General features: G+C 39.6%; 1 protein-coding gene across 3 annotated transcripts in view; it reads right to left on the bottom strand.

The window, feature by feature from the left end:
- The window catches only part of Ralgapa2 (Ral GTPase activating protein catalytic subunit alpha 2), a 273816-nt gene that overhangs the window by 196097 nt on the left and 59106 nt on the right, over nucleotides 1-18613 (bottom strand). For all 3 annotated transcript variants that reach the window (XM_041670313.1, XM_041670314.1, XM_041670315.1), the window contains exons 4-10: nucleotides 18321-18378; nucleotides 11014-11057; nucleotides 9674-9851; nucleotides 8396-8511; nucleotides 7039-7177; nucleotides 5964-6163; nucleotides 2434-2661 (exon numbers count right to left, since the gene is read on the bottom strand). In XM_041670313.1, the coding sequence (XP_041526247.1) occupies nucleotides 2434-2661; nucleotides 5964-6163; nucleotides 7039-7177; nucleotides 8396-8511; nucleotides 9674-9851; nucleotides 11014-11057; nucleotides 18321-18378 (963 nt within the window). The remainder of the gene's footprint in view (nucleotides 1-2433; nucleotides 2662-5963; nucleotides 6164-7038; nucleotides 7178-8395; nucleotides 8512-9673; nucleotides 9852-11013; nucleotides 11058-18320; nucleotides 18379-18613) is intronic.

The raw sequence follows: 18613 nt of genomic DNA, 5'->3' as shown, positions 1-18613 counted from the left end.
AAGTTCTTATAGTCTCCCTGGATCTCATTTGTATGTTGAAAGAGGTCTGGTTACAAATTCCTAAGTGCAAGAGTAAACCTAAGATTATTACACCCAGATAAACTTCTGGCTACATGTACAAGCAAACAAAAACAAAACAAAATAAACTACAAAAAATAAAAACCTACATTCACTATTCTCAAAGGACCAAAGAAAGTGAGTTTGGGGATACCTTCTTGAAACCACTCAATGATAAGAAAAAAGAAAAAGAAAAAGAAGCACAATATACAACAAAGCAAGTACTCTGTACTCTAAGGTTGATGGAGGAAGGCCATTGGTTAAATAAAAAGAAACTGCTTGGCCCTCATTGGTTAGAAGATAGGTGGGAGGAGTAAACAGAACAGAACGCTGGGAGGAAGAGGAAGTGAGCTCAGACTCCACAGCTCTCCTCTCGGGAGCAGACGCCTCAGAGAGAAGCCATGCTCCCAGCTCCCAGGCAGACGCGCGCGATGAAGCTCCGACCCAGGATGGACATAGGCTAGAATCTTCCCGGTAAGCACACCTAGGGTCGCTACACAGATGATTAGAAATGGGCTAAATTAATATGTGAGAATTAGCCTAGAAGAGGCTAGATAGAAATGGGCCAAGCAGTGATTAAATGAATACAGTTTGTGTGTTGTTATTTCAGGGCATAAGCTAGCCAGGCAGCCGGGGTGCTGGGGACGCAGCCCCGCCGCTCCAATTATTACAACATAAGGTTGTGGAACTAAGTAAGATGAAGGATTTGCTAAATACAAAACTAAGATTAAACAACCTATATATTATGATTCCTAATCAATTTCTGATAATGACAGATTTATTTAGTTAGTTACTCAGTTTGTCTTCTGAGACAAGGAAGGTCTCATGGAGCCCAGAGTAATCTCAAGCTAGCTGTGTAGCTGAGGTTTGCTTTAAATTCCTGTCCTCCTGCCTCCAACTCCCAAACTCTAGGATTACTGGCTTTTAATCGCAGTTTAGCAGTACATTTTTCTCTTATAAGATAAATTGATAATGTAATAGAATTGGCTAGTCACAAAATGCCAGTCAAAATTGATCCCAAATGTTGTCATGTCCCACTCAGCACCAACCCTGCTGCAAACCTCGGGCATCAGTTGCAGCCTGGCTTCTGATCCCTTCATTCTCTTTGCCTTGCTCTTTCCTGCTTCCTGCTTCAGCTCTTCCCAGCACCTTTCTATGGGAGGTATGGTATTCCACTGTCCTGGATGAAACGCCTTTCTCCCTTTACTCCCTTTCTCATCCATTTCTTTTCTCCTGTGCCACAAATATTTCTATCACATACTCATGTCACACAACGTTTCATGGAAAATACAACTTTCTGAAAAACCCTCTGGGTTGTGTGAGCTCTGAAGCTCTGGGAACATTGGATTCACCTGGTGCTAAGTACTAAGAACAGCTGGCTTTCTATCCACCTACTGCTGTGGGTCAATGGTCTTGTACTTTGTAAAGATTTGTCACTTGTATTTTAATAAAATGCTCATTGGCCAGTAGCCAGGCAGGAAGTATAGGCAGGGCAACCAGAACAGGAGAATTCTGGGAAGAGGAAAGGCTCAGTCTGCAGTTGTCACCCATACACAGAGGAAGCAAGATGAGAATGCCTTGCTGATGAAAGGTACCAAGCCACGTGGCTGACACAGACAAGAATTATGGGCTAATATAAGTTATAAGAGTTAATAAGAAGCCTGAACTGTAGGCCAACCAGTTTAAAATTAATGTAAGACTCTGTGTGTTTCTTTTGGACTAAACAGCTATGGGATGTGGCGGGACAAAAAGCTTTGTCAACAACCTACCTCTGAGTTGAGTTTGCTACGGAGGCATGAAAGTATTTGTTGAATTTTCCTTCATTATATAATGATTTAAAAAAAACTTTTTGTGGGTCATAGAAACTTGTGACAAACTAAAAGTGGGCCTGGAAGGGCCTTTACTTAGTTCGATAATTTGGGCCAAATTATCAACACTTGCTGTATCATAAATAAAGCAATAATGCTACAATTTGGATCTGGAATGCCCACATCCTCCCCTGGGCCCAGGTGTAATCTGGTCTGGCTTGCACTATTCAGAAGTGACATAAACTTTTTAAGAAAGTATGGCTTAATGTGATAGTATAGGTCATGGCAAAATGTGCCCTCAAAGAAGACTGTAGGACTCTAGTCTCTTTTTCACATCCACCCACTAAGTAAACAGGCTTAGCTGCTTCCTGTCCCTACCTTAATACCACCCTGCCACAGGTCCAAAGCAACAGGACCTAGTGACCCTGGACTGAGACCTCTGAAACTGAGACAAAATACACCTCCTATATTTAAGCTGATGCCCCCAGGCTTGTGTTAGACAATGGGAAGTTGACTAACTCAAGAACAAAGATGACTTCAATTTCATGAATGTATGTCATACACTGACCTGTCGAAATACTTCATTCACAAAATTCACATAACCCCGTGTTGACAGGAGGATCCGCTGCACCATTTCATACACTGTTCGATGTTCTTCTTCAATGCTACAAAGACTGGAGTTGCTGAGTCTTCGGTCAGACAAGGTGCTGCTGTTAGAATGGCTTTTGTCCTGCTCTGTGGACCCAGCACCATCCAGCTCGGGCACCTTTTCTTGGGCTGCACCACCACCACCAGTCTGGAAAATGTCATCACATGTCTCAGCAATCCACATCCTCACTCACCAGCACCAAGTAAAATGTGAGTCTTGTCTTGCTCATTGCCTTTTGGGTTCTGTGAATATTGCGGTACTAGAGAAGGAACCTACAATCTCACATAAGTGAGCTTGTGCTCTGCCACTAATCCACATTCCCAGACTCAGGTCTTGCCTTTTTTTCAAGTACTCTGATTACCATCAACTTGCACAGGGTATCACAAGGTGCCAGAAACACGACTCTTGAAGCTCTCCTTACCAATTTTCTAATAAACCAAATAATCAGTTCTCAACTCAGTGACTTTAACAGGAAAACTACGAAGCTATTTCAGGAAAGAGGGCTGTGAAATTTTGTCAGCTAAAAAGTTTAATTTGCATTTGTGAAAATAAGTTAAGGTGTAAATGCAATGTGTGTCATCATCACACCAGAGCGCTACACTTCTCATTTACTCTACTGCCACAGAGGTGTGAAAACTTGGAAGACTGCTTATAACAAAAGCACTGAGAATCACCAGGCCCAAAAGGGGAACAGTTAACATTTTCCAACTCTTAAAACATTTTGTTCTCAGAGCCCCCAGGGGCCACATAAGAAACCAAATGATCTTGCTAGTGAAACAGTGTAGACTAGTTCAAGATGAGCCAGCCTTCTCTCCAACTAGCATTAACAGGCATGTGAATGAAGTCATTTTAGATCCTCCAGACCAGCCATCCCCAGCTAAAGGTCACCCACCCAAGAGTGCATAAAATACACAAGCTGTTTTAAGCCAGATTCTGTACCACAAATAAAATCAAAAAATAAGGTTGAAAGGTTTCTGCTTTAAGACACTACATTTTGAGGCAGCAATGAAATAACTAAAACAGCATGGAGAATTATGTAGCATCAAGTCATTTAAACATAAGCTCTGGAGCTAAAAAGATGGCTGTATAAGTATGAAGAACTAGCTCCAGAAAGAGACCTGTCTCCCATCCAGTAGACTCAGCTGAAATTCAAAGCTCTTGTTAGCATGAGTCCATCCTGCTGGTCTATGCAGACATGACTTTTAGTCCTCTGGAACATAAAAAAAAGCCTTATCAGGGAACAGTCATGCCTACCAGGACCAGGCCAGCACTACCACGGCTTGGCTCAGAAATCCACATAACACAGACTATCACTTATTCCCCATGTCAATCTCTCTACCACCCTGGTACCTCTCAACCCCACTGCTCATACATGCTCATTTTCAGGGTCAATATAAATACGGACACCCACTACCCACAAAGCAACTCTTGAGGGAATGTCTCAGTTGTTTTGTCGGTGCTGCCTGAGAGTGATGACACTCAGTTTCTCTATCTTGATCTGCCAACATGGTCCGCACATCCTACCCTTGCCTCTGCAAAGTTCAAGAGCAACAGAGAACACTACAACAGAGTCAACAAACAAATGTATAAAGTTCTGCTGGGATGTCAGCTTATGTGTGTCATTGTTCTTTCCATTCATCCCAAGAGCCTGTACATCACTGGGAGAATTGTCTCAGAATTAGTAAAAGTAATGTTTTATTAATATAACTAAAGAGTTATACAAATAAATATGCCAGCTGCCTTGCAGTCTCTCTCTTTTTTTTCAATCCCTGATGTACAATTTCAAACCAGCAGGACTAAATGACCATAAACTAAACCTCTAAACCATGAGCCAAAATAAACATTTTAAATTGACTATTTCAGGTATTTTTGCCACAGTAACAAAGATCTAAGTAACATATCACAAAAACAAGAAAATCTGTAAGAGCAGATTTACCTAGTGCTAGGAAAGCTAAGTCTAAAAGGCACATGATTAGCTGTTTCTCCCTGTCAAAAAAAAAACTAGTTTGAGACCAAGACAAGGACATTATTTCACTTGGGGAACAGAAGACCAAAACCACTTCATATTCAGCAAAAATGTAAATTCTCTTGTGAAACAGAACTTTAAAATATTTTTAATATATTTTATAAAACTTGTGTGTTGTTTGAAACAGTTTTGATCACCTTGACAAGGACAGTAACTTTTTTTGTTTTGTTTTGTTTGGTGGTTGCTGTTTTGTTTTGGTTTTGGTTTTTTGAGACAGGGCTTCAGTGTGCAATAGTACAGGCTATCCTCGAACTCACCCTGTAGTCCAGGCTGGCCTCAAATTCAGAGATCTACCTATCTCCGCCTCTGGAGTGCTGGGATTAAAAGTGTGTAACCACCTCACTTAGTTCACTCACTCTAGACCTATGATACAATATATTTTAAATTTGAAATAAAAATTTTAAGAAAATAAATATAATCATTACCATTTTCATTTCATCTTCTAACTTCCAAAGTGTGAAATTAAAGGGTTTTGTTTGGTTTTGTTCTGAGCTTTCAGCAAGCCCTTGGTTGTTCTTATTGTAATTTTGTCCCAAGATGCTTTTGAAAACAAGTTTGCCCTCTGGGTCTCCAGTAAGTCCTCTACAGCAGATCCACAGGCTCTAGATGTTTGGTAGTCCTCCTTCCATCAAGGCACTAATGACCTTGAAGTATACCAACTCTGATCTGCTTCCTCCAGCTTATGTTTCCCCAGCTTGGGTCAATGTCCTGTCACTGTCTGGAACGTCCTTGATATCAGCAAATATTTAGTAAGTGCATTATACTTGCTAGCCATGTTCTTGGGAACAAGAAACAAAAGTAATCAACCTACACAAAGCCATGACCCTTCAGTAATGTGACTGATCTCTAAGTTCTGAAAAACAGAAGTACTCTACCAAGTAGACATACTGAAGACCCTTCAACCTAAGAAGTCTTTTATCAAGGCCTTAAACAAAGGTAGACTTCTTTCTAGGAACAGCATCATAAAGCAATAGCTACCTCAGGATCCTGAGCTGCTAGTATACACCCTCTCCTGAGATACCAGAGGATATGCGAAAGCATGAGCCCACTCCATAGGCCACATCTACATAACCTGAGGGTCTTCCAGCTACTGGTGACTGATGAAGACAAGAGCCTGTGACTGTGCTCAGAAGACACAACACTTAAGCAAAGAAGGGAGGCAGGAGAGTACCCACAAGAGTACCCATAAGAGCTATCTTCTCAGAATTCTCCTTGCCCTTGAGACTGCCTTCTTGTAGCAATTCCAGTACTGCATGACAAGGTCTTCAGACCAAAGCTCCCTCTGAAACCTCAGCCCCGCAGACAAATGAGCCAGTAAATCAAGACTTTTAAAAACCACAGTTCTAAGAGTCAGTGACTTTGCTAATGTGCAAGTGTGTTTATTATGTGAGAAAAAAAAGATTTTAAACAATGGCTGACATACCTGGCTGATTTTAGGCAATACATCACCTCCATTTTTAGTGTTTTGTGTTGCAGTTAGATATTTTTTTTCCAAAAAGAAAGTTACAATCCATTTAATGAAAACAACACGCGCTGCCATGTATGGAATTTTTGTACTGTAAGTTGTTTCATTATCTCGAGTTACAGTAACATATATTGGCTTTGGTCTCAAATGGGGAATTTCTGATAGGATGGAAAAAAAAACATAATTAAGTTAGTGAATCTTAACATTACATAATCTCTATGAATGGTTTCAATTAATAAACATATATTTAGTTGTTTGAATAGCAACTAAAAATTATGACCTATAAATGTTTAAGAATAGCATCTTCCAAAAGGCTTCATTCTTTCTAATTTTGCTTTGCAATATAAATAAAGAGAGGTGGCTGTTATTATCTACATACTGCAATAGTATACCAACATGCTAATTGTTCTAATTAACAATTTTGAGGATTATTTGAGACTATAATAGTAAATATATCTTCATTTCTTGAACAGCTAATTTAATGTTATTTTATGACAGGAACAAACGTAAAAGCAAACATGAACTTTAATAAAAAATATCTAAAGTTAGTCATGGTGGCGCAACTCTGTAATCCTGACACTTAGGAAGCCAAGACTTTCATCTAAATGAACTCAGAAACTCAATCTTCATTACTTTCATCAAATACGAATTCTATATGGCTGGATTTGAGATAGGAACTTGCCATAAGCCCTACCTTGTAATTTAACTACTTCCTATATTCCTGGAGTACCTTGTTGAGGCTAAAACATTGACAATAAATAATTTTTTATTTCTTTTTAAATACAGAATTTCTACATGTAGCTAAAGTTGGCTTTTAACTCACAATTCTCCTGCCTCAATTATTTCCATGAGGCAAAAATCTCTTAGTGAGTTCACATAATTGAATTGTTCTTTAAGTAACATTATCTTCCCACAATAACATTACCATTCAATATGAACTTAGTGTGGCTATTTTGCCTAAAGGGATTATTATGAAATCTACTGTGTAGTTTCTCTGTAGATGACATCCACACAGGAATCAAAGAGCACTTACCAAGTACAGGTTTGTAGACATTGGTTAACTTAGTAAATGATGGAAACAAATGAGGAAGATAATACTTCCGAAACAATGTAAAAAGAAATTTAAAACCAGTATCTTGATTCTCCTTATTCTTCCATTCCAAACTTGCAGCCTGTAGATAATATGTGGGAAAGAACATTTGTATATTTACAGTTTAAACTAATATATACAAACATGAAATGATGTTAGATTAAGATTCCTATTGTAAATGTTTAAATGACAATATTGGTAATAATATAATGAAATCATATTTCAACAAAGCTCAAAAGATAATACAAATTTTAGGTATGGTAAACTTGGCCAAGAACCCATGACTGAGTATCACAGGCCCTAGGGTAGATCCCACTTATTTTGCTAAAGGGACACTCTATCAAACTGCCTTCTAAACACTCTTGTTTATTCCCATAGTTAGCACCTCACATCCCTCTTCAGAAAAGCTTCTTGATGTGCTAGATGGTGGTTTATACAGAGACTCACAACTGTTCAAGTACATAGAATAAGTGACTGTGCTCAGTCCCACCTAGGACGCCTGTATATATTACCCCTGTCCCATAGCTCAGGGAACATCTTGGAAGGAGGACTGGAAAACTCTAAATGTCAGAGGTCAAGAAGGACTACGACAAAATAGCTATCTCCTAGACAGGGCAGGGCATGTCACAGGAGCTGTGGTTGCCTTCACAGGGTCAAGTCAGTCAACATTCTAAAATGGACAGAGGAGGAGCTTTTGGCATGTGGTAGCTGCTGGGTGAAGGAGAGTCAGTTTTCTTCAGCAGTGTGGCCCATGGTAGGCTACCCATGGTCCAATAGATGGCCCTGCATATAAGCACATCTAGTTAAACAGCTCTAATTGTACTCAATGGGTTATGTTAAAAAAGAGGTGCTGGGTAAGCTGGCACACTCAGGAGGCAGTGGTAGGTGAAATCTAAGGTCAGCCTGATCTATATAGCAAGTTCAGGCCAGCCAGAGCTACATAGTGAGACTCTGACATTTAAAAAAAAAAAAAAGGAAGAGGAGGAAGCATGAAGTTAGAAGGATGATGGGGAAAGAAGAGACAGGAAGAGGTAGCAGAAAGAGGTATGAAGATGATATAAATATACTTCATTTGTGTATGAAATCGCCAAATGATGTAATACGTTAACTCACACAAAAAGTACTCACACCAAGTCTTGCTGAAGTGGCCCAGCAATAATGCATGCCTTGTGTTTAATGAATCACTGCAGAAAAATCACCCCAGTGAAAGCAATACAGACACACAGAAAAAAAAAGAGGCAGTGATTCTCCTTCCTACAAAAATAAACCAATCAGTGAGACAGCTTGGTTTTTCTCTGACCTGAATAACCATATATTTCAACAGTATTTGAAGAAAAAAGCAGGTTTGGTCCTCAGCAATCTTCTCTCCTGATACAGCTGGCAGAAGTGGGGTGATTTCTTCTGGGAATATTTTTGCTAAAGGGTAAAAAATAATTATGAAGTTATTCATCAATTTTAAATAGAAATTTAGAAATGGTCTCTATTACAACACATCTATCCAGCTACTGGAACTGCTCAACTGCACCCAAAACCAGCATGAACTAGGGCTTAGGGCCCAGCATAAAAGTCCATGAAGCCTTTTCTTCCTCTGGACCATTCTTTCCCATCAAATTCTGGTTTTGTTAGCCTAAAATCCAATGCAATGAAGTGTTACACAGTAAGTTCACACTTACAGGACACAGATAGACCAATGAGGCCACTACAGTCCTTCTATAAATGCTACATGGAAAAACACAGCTGGCAAAGTGAGATGAATGGCCTCTTAAAGAAACACTAGTGATAAGAACAAAAGGCGGTGGATAGGGAGGACATTTAAATTTCATTAGCTGACACAAAGCACTTGTTACTTCATACTACAGCCAACATCTGCCCCTGCATTCCACTCCTGTTTCTGTCACTTCACAAATATTCTCACTATAATTTAGTAGAAAATAGGCTCCAGGTTTTTTTGTTCTGGTTTGTTCGTTTGTTTTGTTTTGTTTTTTAAGACAAGAGTCTCTCATACAGCCTAGGCTGGTCTCAAACTTATTAGGCAATCAAGAATAACCTTAAAATCCTAATCCTCCTGCCTCTACCTCCACCTCCAAGTGCAGGTATCATAGGCTTATGCCACCACTCCATGTACCCAGGTTTTTTACTCTTTTCTGTGGTACTGTGGGCTGAACCTATGGATTCTAAATGTCTTTAGGAATCCTCTGTGAATCACAAGCAATAATCTTTAGACTTTTATTCAAGAACATCAACACCAAGGAAACCTCAAGATAAGCTCAAGAGGAGAGATGGCTCGGAAGGTAAGAGCACTTGGCTTGATGCTCTTCCAGACGACCTGAGTCTGGCTCCCAGCTCCCATGTCATATGGTCCACAACCAGTTACTCCCAGCACACATATGGCTCACAATCAGTTGTAACGGCAGCTTCTGAGGGATCTGGTGTCCTCTTCTGGCTTCCTCGGGTACCCACACACATAAGGCATACACTTATAGATACACACATAGACACATAAACACACACATACATATATCTAAAAATAAAAATTAAAAATGTCATTTTAGCATTCAGCCCTGGTAATGCTGCTTACCATCAACTACACTAGGGCTAGGGTTGATGAGTGTCTCCAGTGTGCAGGGTCCCCTGGATGACAGGACCGCTGGGAAACCAGGCACCAGGCAAGCGAAAATCAGCACCTGCTCTTCTGCACAGTTTGTCTGAAGTGCTTGAAGCCACAAAAGAAACAGTCTGATTCCTTCACATCTTATCTAAAAACAAAATTAAAATCAACAAAAATCAAACATTTAACACATATTTGTAGAAATGCATTGCAATACAGCATCAGTCTTAAGAAAAGAGAGAGAGAATAACAGGTATGGTATAGTGGTATAACATCTGTAATCCCAACACTTGGGAATCTGAGATAGGAAAATCTCAAGTTTCAGGCCAGCATGAACTTCAAAGCAAAATCCTGCCCACCCCGCAAAAAGAGAAAGGGAAGTAGGGGAGAGAAGGGGAGAGGATAAAGATATCAAGTACACAAGCTCTTCTCTCATTAAGAAGCAAGAATGTAATGTAGTACAATGGCTAAGAGACTGGGCACCAGCGCTAGGCAGCCTGGGTTCAAATTTACCCTCTACTACCGTCTAGCTCTGATAGATGGAGAATCACTTGACTTCTCTATGTCTTAGTTGCCCATCTGCGAAATGGGAAGACTGACTGAGCTAACACGCATAAGGCACATCGAGCAGTGCCTGGCTCCCACTGAATTATCAATAGCACTTCATTCTGTGAGACAACACTATCCCGATCATCAATGCTCAATTGTCCATAGGAGCAATGGCAGGGATATTCTCTCTCCACATTTACACTATGAGATAACAGAGCAGAATTTCAGTCATGTTAACAAAATGTTCCTTGGAGCTAAATGGGACTCTGAAGACCTGGGTAAGAGACATAGGGCTGTTTCCCTACTTCCCTGCCTGTGTCAATCCTCAGCGTCCTTGCACACCTTCACCATGATCCGAATGGTGAGCAGCACCCAACAGAAGTGAGCAGGCGTGTCCCTTTTCACTCTACACTCACTTCCGTCTTACCCTAGCTTCAGAATTCAAAGACACACATTCCTCCTTTTCTGTCCTAAATGATTAAAAAGATGTCAATAAAAGAAAATACATAAGTAAATGAGAATTTAAAGTGTGTTATCAGATGCAAATGAAACATGCTGGAAGAGTTCCCACAGTCTTTAATTACAACCATCCATAACTCAAGTTCCAGACAATCTAGTGCCCGCTTCTGACCTCTGGTGGCACCAAGCACACATGTGTTGCACATACAAACAAGTAGACAAAACACTCAAACACTTACAATAAAATAAATCTAAAAAAGTTTAAAGAAATATTCCATTATACTTTCATCAAAAATGATTACCTTAATAGAATTTCCAGTGTGTAGAAGCTTCTTTAAAGTTGAGCCTAGAAGTTTAAAACAACTGGTTAGAAATAGAGTATATTAAAAATATTTAAGGTATATGAGGGAATATTTAATATCTACATTTATTTTATTTTATTTTTATTTATGTGTGTATATATGATGCATGTATGCATGCATACACAGGTATGTGTGTGCACTGTTAGTGCAGCTGACCTCAAGAGGACACTGGATTCCCTGAAACTAGAATTACAACCAGTTGTAAGCTACCAAATGTGAGGGTGCTTGGAACCAAACCCACATCCTCTGTAAGAGCAGCAAGTGTTCTTAACACAATAGTACTCAAAATAACTGTTTAAAGATCAGCTTTAGAAAGGAAAAAAAAGCATGCCTTTTCAAAAACGTTAAGACTGATCATCAAAGACAAACAACCTCACAGAAAAAAAGATAACTGCTTCAGTCTGCAGGATTATGCGGTGAAATTTTAGTTAACCAATCAAAAGGTCAACCCACCAGAAAAAGTGTATTCTGGTGGAGGCAGGCCCAGATGCTGGGAATACCGAATTTTGAATAGCGGTTGTTCTGCTGTGAATCCCTTGTGAAGATATAGCACTCTACTTCTCTAATGGGACTTGTCCCAAGATTCAGCAGTCTACTAAATTATTGGGCATAATTTTCCCTGTATACTAGTATTTCAGGTGACTTTATCCCCCAAACTGTGGGACCCTGGTGAGAAAGTTAGTCACACAATCAAAAACCTTTGTTTTCAAGTCAAATCTCTGCTCCATTCCCTGAGATAAACTTAGAAGCCAGCTCCCTGCAATTATCTTTTATTTGTAGAACATTTGGCCACAAGAGGAGTCTTCCAAATAGATCACATTTGGGACCTTCAAAGATAGGCACATCTGAGCTTGTTGATTTATTGTCCTCACAGATGAGGAGGTGCCCCAAATTCACCGCAGCTGATCTGGGAAAGTGCAACCTCAGGTAAACACCCCCCACAACTCTAAAAGGTCATTAAGTCCTTGCACCTACTCTCACTTTGGTTTATTGATACAGGATCTGAGTCTAGGAAATTAACTGCGTGTGTCTTAACCCTGAAAGATAACAGGAAAAGCTATTGATCATTTAAGCAGTTCTGGAGAAAAGTAATTCTTTTCACAAAGGCGGCATGGGGACAAATGCCGCTGTTTGGCATGGGTGACTGGAAATTGTCAGACCCCGGATTTTGCACTATATAGCCATAAACTCCCATTGTTCTAACCACTTACGGTGATAGATGCAATTCTTATATCTGAGAGATTCCCTTCCTCCCCCAGCCAGCTAACACTGGTGAAAATGCATGTCTTCTTCCAGTTTATGCCGGTCATCAAGGCTACCCTGAGTTCTCAGGTTCCATAACTCAGGCGGGTTGAGTGAGGCTCCTCCCTTCTTTACATTTTATGAATCACAGACCTCTAGTGTAATTAATCACTTTAAGAATGTAGCACACGAATTCCCCTTTTCTTCCCTTCTTAGAATTTAAAGCTCTCTAACTCAACTTTTTTGCCTTAGTGGTGCCTGGGTGCTTTTCTAGCCACACCTCCCTGGAGCCATAAAGAAAGTTTGTGCAGCTCTGTCTTATGACCCTGAGAAATTCAAGCCTTGTAACCTTGCTATCAGCAGAGAATTGCTGATTGAGTGTTTATATAGACTGGAAACTTTGGAGCACAGCAGAACAATAAAGAAACTGAATCAAAAACATGGAGTGAGAGATTCATTTGCCCTCAGACATCTTGAGTCCTTCACTGGCTGCTGCTTCCTCTCTGAACCCTGAGAAGGCATTGGGGCTGGCCCCCAAAGGGCTCTTGCTAGATAAGTTTAAAGATAGTAGTACTTTGAGTATGGGAGACTCTTAACCATTCTTTATAAAAAGTCCAGATGGCTGACATTCCTATTACAGAGAAACTTGCTCACCCATTCCACTGCTCTTCTATTCACAACAGCTAAAACATGGAACCAGCTTAGATGTCCATCAACTGAGGAATGGTTAATAAAAATAAGGTACATATGTACAATGGAATATTATTCAGTTTTAAAGAAAAAATTGAAATGTGCCAGTAAATGAGAAGAGCTGGAAAAAATTAGACTGAGTCACCCATGCCCACAAAGACAAAAATTTCATGAAATAAGAGGCGTTTGTGGTCCCCAAACAATACAAGTTGTTGCTATTCTTCTTAGTTGTCCACCAGAACTAGATGATAACACCCTATTACTGAAGATATCAGATGCTTTGGATGCAAGAAATAGAGAAATCAAGCTGGTACTGAGCCAGGAGCTTCCTCTTGGTTGGGTAGCTTTCACAGTGTCTCCTACCTCCTAAGAGTGCTGAGATCACAGACACACATACTGTCAGGCCGACTTTTCTGTGTGCCCTGTGCATATGAACTAGAGTGGCTGCTAACTGCACAGCAGTGGGCACATCTTGTCTGACAGGGCAGCATTCTAGTCTATAAGGCTTATGGCTAGTTAAGACTATTGACACCTTTTCTCTTCCAGGAGTCTGAATAGCACCTTCCAGCACTGTGGTCTACACTGATGTACTTTTGGGAACAGGGAGTTTCTGGGGCTTCTCTGACCGACAATTTACAAGGAGGTATTTGACACCTCACACTGGGAATGTTTTTTGGTATACAATGTCTTCTGAGGGTAGCATTATCCAGCTATGTAGGACTGCTCCTTTCTCTTTCCAGAAACTTGCATTTTTTAAGATCTTGGCCATATCTCATAGTCTAACATCCCTGAAATGTATTAAGGGAGGGCTGGAGAGAGAGCTCAGTGGCTCAGTCTGGCAGGGAACTTTCTCTGTAGACCAGGTTGGCCTTGAACTCTAGAGATCCACCTGCCTCTGCTCTGAGTGCTGGGATTAAAAACATGTACCACAAATGAAAATCTTTTAAAGATATTTCAAAAATATTTTCCAAGCTAAAAGTTCAGATAGATGTTTTTAATGTAATGCTAACATTGCAAAGCTCTTTCCTATTTTTGATTTTTGTTTAAAAATTTGTTCTCTGCCTCATATCTCAAACTAGTAAAGTGATCAGTACCACCACATACCATCAGTTGTCCTTTCACAAGAATGGTCAGGGGCACAAAAACGCCCTGGGCTGCTGATTTGCAAAGATCATGGCAAGTGGCAAATGGAGGAAGAACATAGAATTTTCTGACATTTCTACATCCACTGCAAGTGCAAAGGAACAGTGGTCCACTGAAGAAAGTATAATTCACCAAAAAAAATTGTTTAAAAATGGATCCAGGACCTAAATGTGAAACATAACCATAAAATTGCTGGAAGAAAATACACCAGGTGTGATATTGCACTTGGCAGACAGAAGCAGGTGGATCTCTGTGAATTCCAGACCAGACTGTCTTCTGAGTAGGACTGGGGGTGGGGAGCATATGAGCAAACACAGGAGATCGTTATGATTTTGTATTAATAACAGACTCCTATCCCATGCCTATCTAAGGAGCTAGTGGCAACTGATGGCTGGCTAGGGAGGGACAGTCAATTCTTCAGGGATGTGGGCCCTGAGAGGCTACCCATTCTTCAGTGTGTTGTGTGCTCCTTCACCTATGCCCTTACAGGAAGCAGTAAAAAGATTTAGCAATTTTTTTTTTTAAAAGAGAAATAGAGTATATGAAGGAAAGGTGGTTGGGCAGATAAAGGAGGAACTGGAGGGAAGAAATAAGAAGTAATCTTTGATCCAAACATATTCTATACATGTATGAATATTAAATAAAATATTTTTAAAGATTTCTAGATATGACAACAAGTAAAACCCATAAAAATGGTAAATTGGACTTCTCCAAAAATTAAAAACTTTGTTCAAAATATAGAGAAAATATTTCCAAGGCATATATCTGATAAGACTTCCATCTAAAATATTGGAACCCCAAAAACAAAAATTGAGAAAATAAAACAATACAACTTTTAAACAGGTAGCCTTGAAACACATGTTACCAGAGACACACAGAAATTCTATGAACAAAAGTTTAAGACCATAAGTCAATGAGATAGCACAGCCAAAAACTAAACATTGACCGTAACACCTGCTATTAACTGGGCCATGACACTACTGAGGACATAAAATGATATAGCCACTCTGCAAAAAAAACAAAAAACAAAAAAACAATTTATCAGTTAAGTGTGCTGTAGAGGAGATAGGAAAGCTTATTCCTACCTAAAGACCTGCACACAAATGTCTAACAGTAGGTTTATGCATAACAGCCAAATATGAGAATCAACTGAACACTATATCAGCAAGAGAATGGATCAACAGATGACAGCAAAGCTATACAATGGAATACTGTTCTACTCAGAAATGAAAAGGAATGAACGATTAGTACATAGCATACAGATGAATCTCAAAGTAAATAGAGCATAAAAGATGCTGTGCTAGCTAGTTTTGAGTCAACTTGATACAAGCTATTGTCATTTGAGAGAAGGGGACCTCAATAGAAAAAATACCTCCATAACCTCAGGCTGTAGGCAAGCCTATAGAGTATTTTCCTAACTGGTGGGAAATGCAGGATGGACCAGCCCACCCTGGCTGGTGGGTCCTGGGTTCTATAAGAAAGAAGGCTGAGCAAGCCATAAGGACCAAGTCAGCAAGAATCAACTCCAGTGTGAGTTCCTACCTTGGCTTCCCTCAGTCATCCAGGATATGTAAGTCAAATGAACCCTTTCCTCCCCAAGTTGGTCATGGTATTTCATCACAGTAATAACTTTAAGGCAGATACCAAACAAACAAAAAGAACAGTGCTGCGTGATTCCATCTAAATAAGACTAAAAAATACAAAGACAGACCAGTGGTGGATCTGAAGAAATCCAACTTATCAAAATTTTTCTTTTACGGGTTTTACTTTCAGTGGCATACCTTGGGGATCTTGTGAAACTGTATTAGTGGTTGAGGCTGAGGTAGGTAAGAGGGGAACAGAAGAGCTACTAAGGAGGTTGAGGAAATTTGGGGTGATGCTACAATCATGATAATTTTTATATATTCTTTTTATTCTACCCCCAATAAAACTGTTTTATAAAAATAAATAATAAAAATCAGAACAGGTGACCTAGAAGTGAGTAGGTAAGAAGAGACCAGCAGGATGGAGACTTGTGATCAGACAACTATCTATTTGATAAAAAAAAAAAAAAAAAAAAAAGTCAGGAAGCCGCTTGAGGATGGAGGAGAGGGGCAATGAGCTTATGGGCAACAAGGAGAAGGTCTGAGAAAGAATGAGACCATGAAGAAAAAGAGAGATGAGACAACATTGTACCGAGCTGGCACAGTCCAAGGAGAGGGGTGTTGAACCATTTCTGGAATTAGCACTACATAAAGAAAGGCCATGACCTCATCTCCATGATCCTGACACAGAAGTGTCTCCAAGAAAAGTAAGGTTTCAGATGACCAAGGTGAAAGAAAGGCCAAGCTGTGGGGCTGTTGCTTAACCAAGAGAACTGGCTCCATGCTCACGGGAGCATGACTTATAGCCACTCCCTCACGAACTTAGATAAGTAGGGTCCCCTGGTTAGCTCATCCTAGCCATGACGATGCTACCTGAACAGCCAAGAATGCTGCACACAGTTACTCTCATTACCACACCACAGAATCTCACAAGTCCTCAGGGTACCTCTTTAGATGATATTTTTCAGTTTTAATTTTTTTTATCTATTTTAAATATGTAATTGCAAAGCTTCGAGAAGTGCTAGGGCAAACCTTCTCAGACATAAGGGATTTTTTTTTCTGCTTATTTGAAAGATTTAAAGATTAAGGAGCTCTCTCAGAATTAAGATTCAGTCACTAAGTTCTGTGGTTGTATTTAGTGTACATGCTTTATATTCTTTAAATTTAAATTTGTAACACAAAACTCAAATTCAGTTTCTGTAAGAGCTTATTACCTGTTTTCATAGAAATAATCTTAAATTAAAATTAGAACTCTGAATTTTGGACTATCTACTGATGATGCTATCTTTTTTCAGGCCAGGAAGCCCTGCTCACCTTTCAAGGCTCAGGTGGAAGTGACTTCTCTTGAAGGGTCCCCTCAACTTCTCCTGGGTAGACACATCTACCTTTCTTCTCCCTTGCACTATAGTCCCATCACAGCAACAATTCAGTGTAATTACTTTTCTCATCTATCCACAGGGTGAGAGGCCCATCCAAAGCAGGAATGGTGACATGCTCTTTGTTTCTGCCCCCAAAGGTTTGTCTCTCCCTCAATAAATAGTGAAAGAAATTATCAAATAAAGAAGATTCCATTCCAAGGGTTATGGTTTCCTCCAGTGTAGCCAACGGGTAAAGAAGAAAAACGTATCAAGTGACAGTCTTACAGGTAGGACGGAAGCAGGAACTTTTTATAAAGCACATGCAGAATTCACAGTGGGTTCCCTGGAATGGGGCAGTTTGGACATTTTAAATTGCAACTGTGCCGTCAGATGTAAAGAGCTGGGTAGAAAGGACAGCAATGTTACTTGCTTTATTTCAAGTTCCCTCTGGCTGCCACATCTTAAAGCATTCAAACACAGAAATATTGTATCAATAATGCAGGCTTAAAGAATAATTTTTTGGTAAGGAATAATGTACAATTATTTAAGAAAATAGATCAGTGCTTCTCAACTTGATGTGCACAGGAATCCTTTTGTGTCTCTTGTTAGAAGACCACCATGCTCCTCAGTAGGTCAGAATGAAGTCTGAAATAGTGCATCCTTAGCATGTTCCTGGGGAGCCCGTGGACTATACCTCAAAGGGCACATTTAAAATAACATTTAAGTTTTTTTAATTTATTAACTGAAATTTTAATACACATATACAATCTCTTTTCCCACTACCTGCTGGACCCCTCCCACTATAGCACCTTTGCTTTCTTTAATCCCCTGCTTCATCCATCCTATAATATTAACAGACTTGATCTTGTGCAGGTCTTGTGCAGGCAGCTGCAGTCACTGTGAGTTCATGACTACAACAGCCCTCCTCCACTTCTGACTCTTACACTCCTTCCATCCCCTCTTATAAGCTATTTCCTGTGCCTTTCGTGGGAGAGATATGGTATAAATGATGCATTTAGGGCTGAACACTCCAATCACTTATTCTCTGTACTCAATCAGTGGTGGTGGTGAGAGAGATTTTCTTACAAAGTCCAAGTTGGACTTGATTTAAATTACCATACCTTTAATTCTTTCTATACGCTACTTTGATAGTATTAGTTAAATGAAGCATTGTTGGGACCTCAACTGGTAGAAATTCATATCACTAATACATTGTTTGCTTTCATCTTACCTATACTCTGGTAATGCCATCGAAAGAAAATTCGTTCAGGTAGAAACTGCAGTATTTTCTACAAAATAAAAATTTTTTAAAAATTAAGTAAATTTTTGTGATAGACCCATATTACTCACCTCCCCCTCAACACACAAATAAATAAATAAGTATGATATAAATATAAATTTAATATGTATGTAAGAATCTCATAAAGTTAATGCCTACAAGTAGGTCTGTTGTTATTGTTATTGTTGTTGTTTTGAGACAGGGTTTCTCTGAAGGTTTGGAGCCTGTCCTGAAACTAGCTCTTG

This window comes from Microtus oregoni, unplaced genomic scaffold (assembly GCF_018167655.1).
Source record: "Microtus oregoni isolate MIOR12 unplaced genomic scaffold, Mior012 000020F_ref0000438, whole genome shotgun sequence".
Taxonomy (NCBI): Eukaryota; Metazoa; Chordata; class Mammalia; order Rodentia; family Cricetidae; genus Microtus; species Microtus oregoni.
The sequence above is the reverse complement of the archived record's forward strand: the minus strand, read 5'-3'. Positions and strand labels throughout refer to the sequence as shown.